Genomic DNA, 13,497 nt, shown 5'->3' with positions numbered 1-13,497 from the left:
ATTAAACTGTGATGTACGGTAATTAAATTTTTAAAATGTCGATAGCAATTTGCGAATACTTTATTACAATTAATTTTGTAATTAATTGCTTTGACATTCGCCGACTATCGAAATGAATAATGAACACGTTTATTTTCCAAATATTATGATATATATATATATATATATATATATATTAATTCTTTGTTGGCAGAATTTACATTTCCTAAATAATTGAGTCAAGGACGAAGAAAGAAAATATCAACTTGCGTGAAATATAATATTCAAAGATAACTTTTAAATTGGATATGAGTCACATAAAACTCCATAGGTATAACTCAATGATAGACAAGAATAAATGTTGAGCGTGCAGCATTTCAAAATTTACAGTCAGTCACACTATAAACCACTTACAATAAATTAACATATTCAAAATAGTCATATCTTTCGGAAAATACATGTTAAGAATATTTTAATAAATTGTTTGACAATTTCTATTAATATGATCTAAATAGTTTTAAGTAAATTTTCTACGTATTTAAATCCATAACTTATGCATTTTTCCCTTTACATTAAAATAAATGTTTTAAAATGTTACATTTTTCAGTTTTCACAATATTAAAATTTTATTTAACTTGTTGAATAAATTAAATATTAAAATAGTTTTACAAGGTCTATTCAATTTAATTTTATTACTTTAAACTTTCTCTTAAATTTTACATGTATATATATATATATATATACATATAGGCCTATATATATATATATCTGCAACCTTTGAAATTAAAGTTTATTTATTTGCATAATTAATGATTTCTCCTAATTGAAAATTAGAAAATAAATGAATTTTTTAAAATGATTATTCTTACCAATATTTATTGTTTGAATTGTTAGTAAATGTAAACAATATAGAGAAAGTATTGTACATTATTGTAAGGGAGAATTTAGAATTCTTATTCCAGACTTGGGATGATAATTTCGTTTTGTATTATTGATATTAATGGAGTTAAAGACGAACACGTATCCACAACGCTATAAAATATTTATTATCGTATTGAATACTGGAATAAATTTTTTATACAACATTTCATCGAGATAATTTCTTCGACGTAATATGATTATTTCTACTTTATTAGTTAAGTGTGCAATCAATATTATTTTTTCAAGAGAATGAAGTGTTTTGGGTAAATTGAAAGAATCTAATTCTGTATTACAAACTGATAGAAACCCTCACCTTTTGTTAAAGTTTTAATATTCTTTGTTAACGTTAATTAAAAAAATCAATTTAAGATCTTTAATTATTAACAATCTAAACTGAAATATTTGCGAAGTTTTAAGATAAGATTTATTCTTGCAAAAGAAGCAACTCGTGTGAATTAGATGACATTTTAATAAGGAATTTAAGATATGAAACGATAATCTTTAAATTTATTAACTTTAATCGGTTATTAAATGATGTTTTTTTATAAATTAAACAGTATTTAAAGTATACTAAAAATACTTTTTTTTAATGTAAACATTCTACAACGTATGAAAAACACGTGTAAAGTTTTTACTCCAGCAACTCTGCTTAATTACTTCGGCTATAAAAAAAAATTAGTATGTAGTTCATTTGTTTCATTTTTTAAAGTAGATTATAAAAAGTAATTTGATTCATTAAGCATTAATATAATTTTTAAAGCTCTGCAAAATAATTATAAAATAATTAACATAGACGTAAGCTTAATCTTAAACGTACTAATTGAGCAAAAAGCTTTATAATTTATTTTTCCGAAGCTTTTTATGTTTTTAGAATCATCATCTATAGATAACAGAATCTGCGAAAAGACGAATGATCTGATAAAATTAATTATGTTATCGAGTGAACCTGGTTGCAGTAGTAGCGATGCTAGCTGATAGTTATGCCTGCATGTGTCATTATAAAAATTACACCCTTTAGTCAATATTTTCTTGCTGTCAAAGAATACTAAGGTGTTACGTTAGAGATCTTATTAACGCCTGGAAAGAAAGAAAGAAATAAAAATTTCCTTACTTTACCCGTAGACGGACAATTTAAATAACACAGTAAAATAATCTTTTATAGTTACACGAAATTACGTGTACAATTAAAGCTTTTGCAAATTTTCAATTTAACGGAAATAAAATTATGATTAATTCCTGTTGAGAAATTATAGCACATATTAAATTAGGCACGCTTTAATAAATCTTTAATATCTAACCGATTAATATTTTAATACGTTAACGTTATTGTGTTATTAAGATAAAGTTGCTTGTGTCGCACAGGCATTTAAATCGCTCCAGCAGTCTATACAATGCTGTATTATGCCGGATTGAAATGCCATATAAATGAATAGAAATTAATTGAAAATATAAATATTATTATTCGCATTTGTTAAATATTTCATAATTTACTTAAACGTTATATTGTTTTATAGTTTTATTCTTTAACGGATTGATTACACTGCACCATTTCGATAATTACTTAAACGACACATTTTTCTGAAGTTTTTAATGTCGACGAATTAGGAATAAGACGAAGCTGTGTAAAACTGTATTTGAAATATATCGAATGAAACAATATCAGATGGCAGGATAAACGAGGAGTCAATAACACACAATCAATTATTGTGCCTTTCTATGTTCCACGAGTTAGCGTAGTAAGTCACTTTGCAGTTTCCCACGTTTAATATTTTAAGAAAAAGAAAGATGCATTCGACTGTACAACGACGATTGCGAATTAAGAAAAGTAAAACAGCATATTTTTAAAACTTTAAATGATTTCAAATACATAAAATAGTTGAAATCTGATTTTATTTGCATTATTCATTTATTCATTTTTCGAAAACAAACATTTTTTTTTTCTGATAAATGATTCATATATTTTCCCCCCCTTTTTCTTTGTAATAAATGCAATTTAAACAATTCTTACTTACTTTTGGAAATTGGTTTCCTTAAGAATAGTCAAGATATTAGTGAAAAATACTGTAGCATTATATTTTGAAAATAAAAATAGAAATAGAATATTAAAAGCTATTTTATCTTAATGTTTCTAAAATAAATATTAAATTAATTCACGATTAAATAAAAGGGGTTTTTCACGTGAAGTTTTATTCACTATTTTTTAAAAAATGATCATATAATTGCTTCGTTCATCATACTGTTTACCGGTGGAATCCAGACAGATTCAATATGTTATATAGATTCTTTTTAAGTTGTCAAGATTTTTCTCTTTAAGCTCTATCATAAGAAGTATGTTAAAACGATTCGATAGGTAAAATCGTATCAACGGGCCGATATGACTCCATATGAAAACTGCCACAAAAGACAAACCAGCTGTAGGAGCAATCGACACACAACTTGCTTCTGACAAAACACAGAACTAGTTGGTATGATAGATTGTACCAGATGGTGAAGGAGAAGCTGGTCTTTTTGGGAAGGGGAAGAAAACAGACAGAGAGGGAACGAATCACCAAGCAAGTCATCAGAAACAGCCGTTATAAGTCGACAAGTAGTTTCCAACAACCGTCGTCGGATGATAAAAAAATCACACTATATAGATATTCCTCCTCTCTTTAAAAAAGAGCGAAATACAAGTTGCATCACTATAGTCCTAATACCGAACATCAACACGTCAAGCCGAAATAGAATCAAATAACTGCTTTTGTAACACCATGATTCTTTTACTAGAACTACTATTTGTCGAGTATTCCCAAACGACAACGTTCGACTTTCAAACATAACATTCTGCAAAACTCTAAAGATATAAAGATTTAGAAGACATCCCGAAAAAAAATAATAAAAAAAAGAATCAGGCGTAATCTTAAAGAAAAAATTCTTTTAAAACTTTAAAATAGTCTAGTCTACGATTAGATTGATAAAATAAACCAAACTTATATATAAGTGTAGTGATTGAACTTTAAATTTAATCTAATACATTGGCCTTACTGAAAATCATAGTCTAACCGGATAAAATTAAATAAATATAATTAAATTTTTAACTGAGAATGCCGTATAATCAATACAGTATCATATAAATTAAACTAAGAATAAAATTAATAAAAAAAAAATGTAATTCCATGGAAGAAACAGAATTAATTGTTTAAATAATAATATGGAAATGCATATGAGAATAATGAAATTTTTAAAAAACTTAAAGGGGATGCAAAAAAGAAAAGGAAGAAAATAACTGAATAAAATTCTCATTGACAGTTAAAGTGTCGGAATAGGATTAAGATAACTGACATTTAGAATGATTGCATTATTACCGAGTAAATTATTTGAAGAATAAATTACAAAAAAACTGTTGGGTCAATGTTGAAAGTTAGCAATTAAGAGAAAGAGAACGAACTTTTCTACTTCTTGTTGATTTATCAGAAAAGCTGTAGATTTGTCGAAGATAAGCGTGATTAGGCCATTTATGTGAAAGAAAAAACGAGAGAGGAGAGGAAACGGAACCCTAGGGACACCAACATTGACTCAGACATCAGGGTTAGTTCCATCAACTATGACCTAATGAAATGATTAGAAAGAAAATTAAATGCCAATAGCCTTGAGAAGTAGTTTATTAAGAAATTCACGATGCTTAGGAAATTTTATTATATAATTAAGACAATTCGATTCAACGTTTTCTCTTAATGAAATCATTTATTAGTTAATAGAGGCTTGGAGAAGTAAGCTTTATTAGCAACGACCGACGATATAAATGTCGATATTTATGATATTAAACTAGAAAAATTCACTTTGTAGAGAAATAAATAGATTATTGATATCGTATAATCAAAAAGGAAAGAAGCGAAAATATGCGGACGGGAATTTCCACTATTTTATTTAGGACTACTTTTTATTATTCACGAAGATCCGTAAGAAATTATATTTCGACAGTTCTTAATTTGCATATATTTATTTTGAATTTTTTATATTTAGATTTAGAAAAATCCTATTCCGTCGAGCATTTTCTCCCCTTCTATTGTGAAGCAATATAGGACGTTCAATAATTTATTCTTCTTTTTTCGCCTTCATCAAATTTTTATTTATTTTAAATATAATACAAAATAATTTAATTTTAAAATATATATATATTAATTTTGAGCAAGGAATTAACGCTTTAAGTTCGAATGTAAATGAGTGGAAGACGACTTTGAATAAATTTCAACAAATAATTGAGACGTAATTATTATTTAAAAAAAGTAGAATTATCATCAAAAGTTTCGGGGGAAAAAAGTGAAAAAAGAGTTGATTATTTTATATATTTGATTAAACAAATTTCAATTACTCCATTAAAATTGGCCGAAAGAAAAGAATGGAAATTGATACGAAGATTTCGACCGATATTTATTTTATAATAGATTTAATGGAAATGTTATGAAGTGAGATGAGAAGGAAAAAAATCTCAGCAGATAAATTTCTTTAAATTAGGCTAATGAGAATATTTGAATAATTTGTATAATTTTCCAATAAGAGTTATTTTTGTTTAAAAGGCAACTGTTTAACAAGATTATAAATTATTGATTGTCAGTTGCTGCGAGTTTCCTAAAAATTCAATAAAGTATTTCAATGCCTCATTGTTACAAGAGGCATCAATAAAAGTCTGTCTGATTCAATCATTCTGCTGATTTTGCCTGGAAGGCATTCGTTCTCTTATGCTAATCTCTCGCGAAATCTCTCTATCCTTGACAATTTTCCATTGCTTTATTTTGATAAAAACGAATCTGTATTTAACTCATAAATCACTTGGCAGCTTTCATTTTCCATCTTTCAGTTTCATATTTTCCAAAATAATTTTATTCGGCGTAATAGGAAAAAATACGTCAATCTTTATTATATTAGAATATTTCATATTTATAAATAGTAAATCCGAGCCTTCAATAACAGGCCTAGCTGAATTTCAAAATATTTAAATAAGCGGCAAATGACAAATATCAATTGCAAAATATCTATCAACTTTTAAAATTAGGATTGCTGTTCTCAAAATTGAATTCCCGAACGCATTAATCATATGTTACAAACATGACGCCATTGATTTATCTGTAGAACAATAAACGATTTGTTATGTGATCATCAAAGGTTCCAAATAAGAAATATAATCTATTGATTAAGCCAACAATACCATTGTATTTGCCATTTAACTCCTATATACACAAAGTCGAATTCAATCGCGATTCCCATCGGTACGTAATTTGTTATAAAACGTAATAAAAAAATATTTTCCTTCTAGAAATTTCACTTTTCAAGTAAAACCTCTTTATGGAATGAGTCTATAGAAGTTGTACAAATAATTTTTTTTTTTTTTCGTTACATGCCACTTTATTACGTAGACGAAGTTGCTTATAGTTGAACTAATATACATATAATTTCATTTATCCTATTCTCTATGGTCTTGTGTATCTTGACCCGGATTGGACTTTAGCCAAAGCTACTGGAATTTTTTACATGGAAATTAAATGACCAAAAGAAGAATTCTGTACTTTTAAACTATTGTGTTTTCAAGTTTTCTTTCTGATTTTTATATTATTTGTAATGAAGAAATTTAGTGAAAATAAACTTAATATTAAATATATCCATTTAATAAACTTGCTTTCTCAGTCAATAAATTTACCAGAATAATCAAGTTTTACTCAGAGAACGGTTATTGTAACTGAATACCAGAAAATTTTCTTTCTTAATTTTAAAAAACTTTTAAATAATTCCCTCTTTTATTTATTTATTTATATTTCAGAATCTATATTTAAAAACTCTTTAATGCAGTAATGTATTTATAGATTTTGTATTAAAGGAAGGAAGGAGAAGTTTTTATTTAAAAAAAATGTAAAATACACATAAAATTCTTTATGCATATTAAATTTATCTTTTTTTACAATAAGTAATAATATATTTATTAAAATGTTTACAAAGATTTATGCTGACTTATTATCATTTTTTCTATTGAATTATTCAATTTATATGGGAAATGATATTTAAAAATTTACTTTATTTAAAGTAAAGCAAATTTAAAATAAATTTAATTTAAAATTTTAAAGGAGTAAAATTTACTTTATATTATATAAATGTAAATAAATATAATTTTAATGTATTAATTATATTATAATGCAATTAATCTATATGGTTCTTCTGAACATGTTTTGGTCTATTTTACAAATTTAATCAATATGATTAAATAAATAAATATAATATAAATTAATATTTTATTTATTTATTTTATTTATTTAAATATCATTTGTCCTCCAACCATCTTTATAAATTTAGATAAAATATGGAATATATTATATAATTTTTTAAGATTAATTTTACTATAAGAATATTATTTTTTTAATATTTAAAATATGGTTAAAATATTAAATTATTTATATTATTGTTAACAAAACTACTTACAAATGATTGCCTTTAAATAGGATATAATAACTCGTAAAATAAATTTTTCTTTTCTAAAGAGAAAATATTTCTTGTTATATATTGTGTAAGTCAAGCACTCTGGAGTGTGTCTAGAATATCATAACTAATATTACAAGAAATACTTCTGTCTAAGCTTTAGAGCAGGGGTGGCCAACATGTCGATCGCGATCGACCGGTCGATCGCCAAGCCAATTTTGGTCGATCGCTAGCGATGTCTTGACTTAATGTATTATATTTGTAACCGAACGCAACTGTATGCATGCAGTTATGACTCGACTCATAAGCAGTGAGTGCACTTCGTACTGAAACACAGTGTATAAACATAGTATGTATTTCACACTCCCCCTCCCCACTTAGACTATGCCTATGACAACAAGTCGATCGCGACACATTTTTACGATAAAAAGTAGATCTTATGTGCACAAAAGTTGGCCACCCCTGCTTTAGAGGACTCCAAATCAGTGTTCAAAACCTAAATTATTAATAAATTTAGAAAATCTATATAAATTAATAATATTTTTATTCTAGTTATTTCTCTCTATTTTTTTTTTTTTTTAGAGCTGTCGTGAGCAATCCATCCCCCCTAATATGCGGCCTCAGGAATTCGGCAACATAATTTTATTTTCTTGTTTTCTCTCTCTTGTCACTATGAAATCCTAATTAAGCTGATAACAACGACGAAGAATATTCAAACTAAACTTGACCAATGAAAAGATGAGAATAAACTATAGGTTTTATAGTATAGGAATCGCATGATATTGTTGATTTTTTCCGGTTTGTGAGGTTTCTGTCTTGAACAAGTTTTTTTAAACATAGAAAATGGCTTCGTTCTGAAGAACTTTTCCGTTTTAGACAGGTTTTCCTGTATTGCCAGTTCGTACATCACTAGCATATATTGTTTTAGTATCCAGTGTACTGGGGATATATTGATATTTAGCATGCTTATAACCAGCAAAAAAAAAAAAAAAAAATATATATATATATATATGTATATATGTGTGTGTGTGTGTGTGGCCCGCCGGAAGCCTACAAAGTTTGCTTGAGACCCGTATCCAGAAAAGTTTGCTCATCACTGTTCTAGAGTGTATCATTATTGGATTAATAATTGAATAACCGTAGTATTGAATGAATTGTTACAATAATTAGTGCAACTAATGCATTCGATTAAAATGCAAGATTATTATATTCTATTGTTACAACAAAAATTGCCATATAGCAATTTATGAATATTTATAATAAAATAAATTAAATCAAATCGTATATCGTGTTGTGTCTTAAACAAATTTCGTCAATTAGAGCCCATTCACATTAATTTCTCCCCCCCTCTTAATTACTGTATAAATAGCCTAATTCTTAACAATGTAATTTAGAATTTTATAATCGCAATTAAATAAATTACAATATTACAAAATGTTAAAGTAAAATAAATAAATAAATAAATAAATAAATAAATAATTTAGTTTTATGGTTAAAAATTTTTTTAATATTCATAAAATAACAATTCTTAACATTTAACTTATGCGAGATGTGTAACAATGTAATTTCTATAGAAAATTATGAAAGGACAATGTTGACACTTAAATACAGCTTCTATAATAGGAAAAATAAAAGAAATACGAACTTAATTTTAGTAAAAAAACAGAAGAAAACAGTCGCAATGAAGTGTTAATGTTTTGCCATTGTATAAAATGTTCGTATAAAGTAATGAAAACGCGCGTACCGCATCTAAAAGGTGAAAGAGAAACGTGTAATCCACTAATAGAGAAAATATAGATTATGGGCAGGTAGACTCGTGCCAAGTGTTACTCGAATTCAAATAAAGGCGCGACTTCCTTCCCGGGATGCAGTTGGAGGGGTCTTTTTGCGCATGTTTAGTTGTTCGTTCGCTTTGACGCCATCATGTCCAACAAGGTAGTTTGAACCCGATTTGAAGTAAAGGATTTTTTTTCATATTAACGTGTCGTGTATTTGCAGTATACAATGCTATTTAAACGTGTGATATAAGTGCTAAATTAAGTCTCTTTACAGGACCAAGTCAATGATAACCAACCTAGGACACTGTAAGTATCGGCCGTAAATAGCACGGCTCGCGCTCTTCCGAAACCATGTGGTTTCTCTTTCGGTTTTCACTTAGACATTTAAAATGACGGTGATGATCCATCTTCTCAGGTACGTTGGAAATTTGGATCCATCGGTGACGGAAGAACTTATCTTAGCACTTTTCGGACAGATAGGACCTGTCAAAGGTTGCAAAATTATCCACGAGGTAAGAGGATGCCTTCGTTTACTTTTCGTTACGTCATTGCTTACGACACGATATTTGTAATAGACTAAAGATTCGCGGGAAGATTCTATAAATCGACTCGCCTCGGATTTCATAAATAAACTTCTCCCATTCCGTTATTCTTGCCGTCTCTAACGACTAAACTTACTCGCTCTTCTAAATTAATCATTCTTTTTCTTTTTTTTTTTTACTGTTATATTCAATTATTTTATCGACTTCATATATTTTCGATCAAAAATTTTACTTTGTATATTCGTTTTCAGTAAGCGTATTAGAATTTTAAATTGTTTTTAAATTAAAATAACACTATATATATATATATATATATATATATATATATATTAATGCTGTTTCGTTGACTGCAGTATTTTAATTTTATTTAAAAAAAAAAAAATTAAATGCGGTTTTCAGCCCAAAAATATAGATTTATCTTGCTTTAAACGTTAACATAATAATTTAGATTTTAATTATATTTAAATATATTTATTACTTTATGAAATTTCTTATCAAATATTTATTCTTCTATTAAATGCAATCATATATATATATACCATTATTAAATTTTTTTCCATAAAAATAGCATTTAGAATTTTATTAATACTGAGCGGATTCATTACATAATTTTGAAATTATAAATATAAAAAATTCTTTGTTTTGTCGTATATTCTTCGAGTATTTACTTTATACTAAAATTTTAAATTATTAATTATTTATGAGATCATAAACTGGTCTAAATTTAGGATCCAGTAAAAGCGTAAAATTTTATATACCTGAGATATTGAATTATGCATTATATAACCCCATTCTGTATAGGCTAAATGTATATTTTTCCGGAAAGTTAAATTATAAATACTCACACTACATACTAAATTTTGTTGAATATTTAAAAAATTTTGGATTTGTTTCAATTTTTAAAATATTTCTTTATACAAGAATGTAAAAGTTATTAACATATATATTAAAATTTATATTTAATTTATAATTTTTCATTACAAGTTACATATATTGGCTTTGATGTTTATATCTTTTAATATTATGCAGTTTGAATATGCAATATAATTAATGTTTTAGTCTTGTAGCGTATCATTTATTTTCTTTTAACAAATATTGTTGGCCCTAAGCACTAAAATATAATTTAGTTAAACATTTAATATTGTTTTTACTATGTAATAATAAAAAGTTAATGAATCGTATAAAAAATACTCGTACTTAAATAAAGAACATTAATGCTAATTACTATTGATTTTAAGATTATATATCAATGATATGACTATTTAATGATGTCAGTAGAAATAATGGTTTAAATTTCTAGCTAATTAGAATTAAAATTATATCTATTTGTATTTATATTATAAAGTTAACATTCATATATACAAAATAGAATTTTTGGAAGTTTTAAACTGCCTCGTAAACAGCGTTTATTTCTGTGCACGGCATAAAAATATGTTATCGATGTAGTAGTTGAAACATGAAATTTTCATTCGATGATTCATTCCACTTACTGTTTATACAGTACATAGTTCAGCATGAATTAAAATATCACATTTATTTTTGCACTCGATGTATATCTTTATTCTCTTAATGTAATGACGTTAAATTAACTAAAGAATATTTGTATGAAGTATTTTAGTATGACTCTGTCAATGTAATAATTATTCCACATAATTTGTACTTTGAAAATGCTTTTCACAAAATGAATTAGCATTGTGAGAAACTTTTGTGGAGTTTTTTTCTAGACAAAATTCTGAGCTATTATTAAATGACTCTGCCTATTTTTAATTAAATCAAATTGTTTTTGTGGCATAAACTAATGTATATTCCTATGCTTTTGTTGATTAAACTGAATCATATAGCTCTTTATTTGAAATTTATTATCATTATATATTATTGTTTATTATGCTATCCAAAACTTTTTATTGTCTTAAATTTATATTAAGTGAAATTTATCCAATAACTAAGAATTATTTTCTTACTATTAATAACATTATTCTCACTAATGAAAATACTATTTCAGTCAGCATAGTAAATTCAGAATTTTAACCAAAAAATACACGTTCAGAAACAAATAATCAATATAAATATTTATATTTTAAATAAAAAGTTATTTCGGGTCTATAAATATGTAATTAAAATAGTTAATTCTTACATTCTCATAATGATGATTTAATTAGTTTCTGAGAAATTATATATCATGACTAAGGGTGCGACTATGCAGACGCGAATTTAGAGCGAGCGAGAGGTTGCGAGAGATTTAGTTTTTGCAAAGGAAAACCATGCATAAGCGAGAAGCGAAAAATAACGCTGGCGAGAGCGAATTTCTGGTTCTTGCACATATCTGACCGGTTTTGATATTTATCGCGTCTCGCCTCTTCTCGCCACATATTCTCGCTCGCTCGGAAAATTCGCTCGCTCGCGTCTGCATAGTCGCACCCTAAGTGTTTGTAAATTGAGTAATTGTAAAGTGAACTTGCACAGTTTATATGTACTAGAAGTAGAATTTTGTTTCGGTTCCATTTTTAGAAATCAACTTACTGTGTTTCTGGAAGTAAATTTTAGAAATATTTATATTGGATTTGTTTATGGAAACAAAGAAACTTAATGAAATATTAATTAATTTAAAGCATGAAATATTATTAATTTAAAGCATGTAATATTATGAATAAAGTAGTAAAACTCATCTTAAAGTTTTATAGATTTATTATAAATGACATTTAAAATTAGAAGAATAGTTTGTACTTGTTATATATGAAATAATTATATTATTTGTAAATCTGGTGAATCTTCAATGTATCAAAGTTAAGTTTTTTAAGCTTCATAGTGTTCACTTGACTGGTTTTTGGATTATGAAAGCTATTTCATTTAAAGTCTTAGTTTAATAAAAGTCAAGAAATTCTAAAAATTTAATAACTGTCTTATGATGTTATGAAATTAAAATGTAGCTGATAGTTTTTTTTTTTATTAAATTATTTATAGAAAAATTAATTATAGTTAAAGATTATGTCAATATGTATAGCTGTAAATGAAAGTTGCAAGGATAAATTAAGTTTTCGTAAAAAAAGAAAAATTGTAAAATGAAATAGATTATAAATTAGTTTGTCTTTACAACTTATTTTACAAAATTTCATTTCGTTTATTTTAAATCAATATTTTTTAAGATTGATATTTAAGAATAATCATTGAAATATCTGGATCAATTTATGTTTATATGTGGTAACATATAAATAATTTATAACTTTTTATAAGAGCCAGACAAAAATGATTTCAAGATAAAATATAAATGAGAAAAAACAATCGTTAAAAAATTACATTTAATCGCAATTAAACATATTGAAAAATAATATAAATAATAGATGGAAATACTTAAATTTCGTATTAGAAAAAGACAATTTCTTAATTAAGTATTGATAATATCGATTCTGTTGGCAATGCCGAGAACTTCTGTATTATAAATTTGTTTTCTACATTAATTTATTATTAGTTAAAACATACTTTATATTAAAGTACACTATAAAAAGTGTACTTTAAATGTTCCTATATTGTAGCATTCTAATTTTTGTACATTGATAGGCTAACCTAATTACATGTATATAAAAGACAGATGTGTAAATGTAAGAGAAATACATATATTTATTCTATGTCAATCCTATTACATTATAATTTAGATGCTCTTGTTAATAAACAATGTAATAAAAATTTTTATTTGGTATTTCTTACCAACAAATAATTTATTTATGCTAATAATACACTAAATATTAAATATTTATATCACTAATATTTTTGCATTTAGTTTTTTTCTGTAATTTATATCACAATTACAGAATTTTATTATTGATTAGATTTATGTT

The 13,497-nt window shown here is 25.9% G+C and overlaps 1 protein-coding gene across 2 annotated transcripts in view; it reads left to right on the top strand.

Moving 5' to 3' along the window:
• Positions 1–9,243: 9,243 nt before the first annotated feature.
• LOC136989729 (nucleolysin TIAR-like) overlaps positions 9,244–13,497 on the top strand; it is a 351,363-nt gene continuing 347,109 nt past the window's right edge. For both annotated transcript variants that reach the window (XM_067287978.1, XM_067287977.1), the window contains exons 1-3: positions 9,244–9,279; positions 9,397–9,428; positions 9,538–9,634. In XM_067287978.1, coding sequence (XP_067144079.1) covers positions 9,268–9,279; positions 9,397–9,428; positions 9,538–9,634 — 141 coding nt within the window. In that variant the 5' untranslated portion in view covers positions 9,244–9,267. The remainder of the gene's footprint in view (positions 9,280–9,396; positions 9,429–9,537; positions 9,635–13,497) is intronic.

Source organism: Centruroides vittatus, unplaced genomic scaffold (genome assembly GCF_030686945.1).
Source record: "Centruroides vittatus isolate TY-2023 unplaced genomic scaffold, ASM3068694v2 scaffold_752, whole genome shotgun sequence".
NCBI classification, from domain to species: Eukaryota; Metazoa; Arthropoda; class Arachnida; order Scorpiones; family Buthidae; genus Centruroides; species Centruroides vittatus.
The sequence above is the reverse complement of the archived record's forward strand: the minus strand, read 5'-3'. Positions and strand labels throughout refer to the sequence as shown.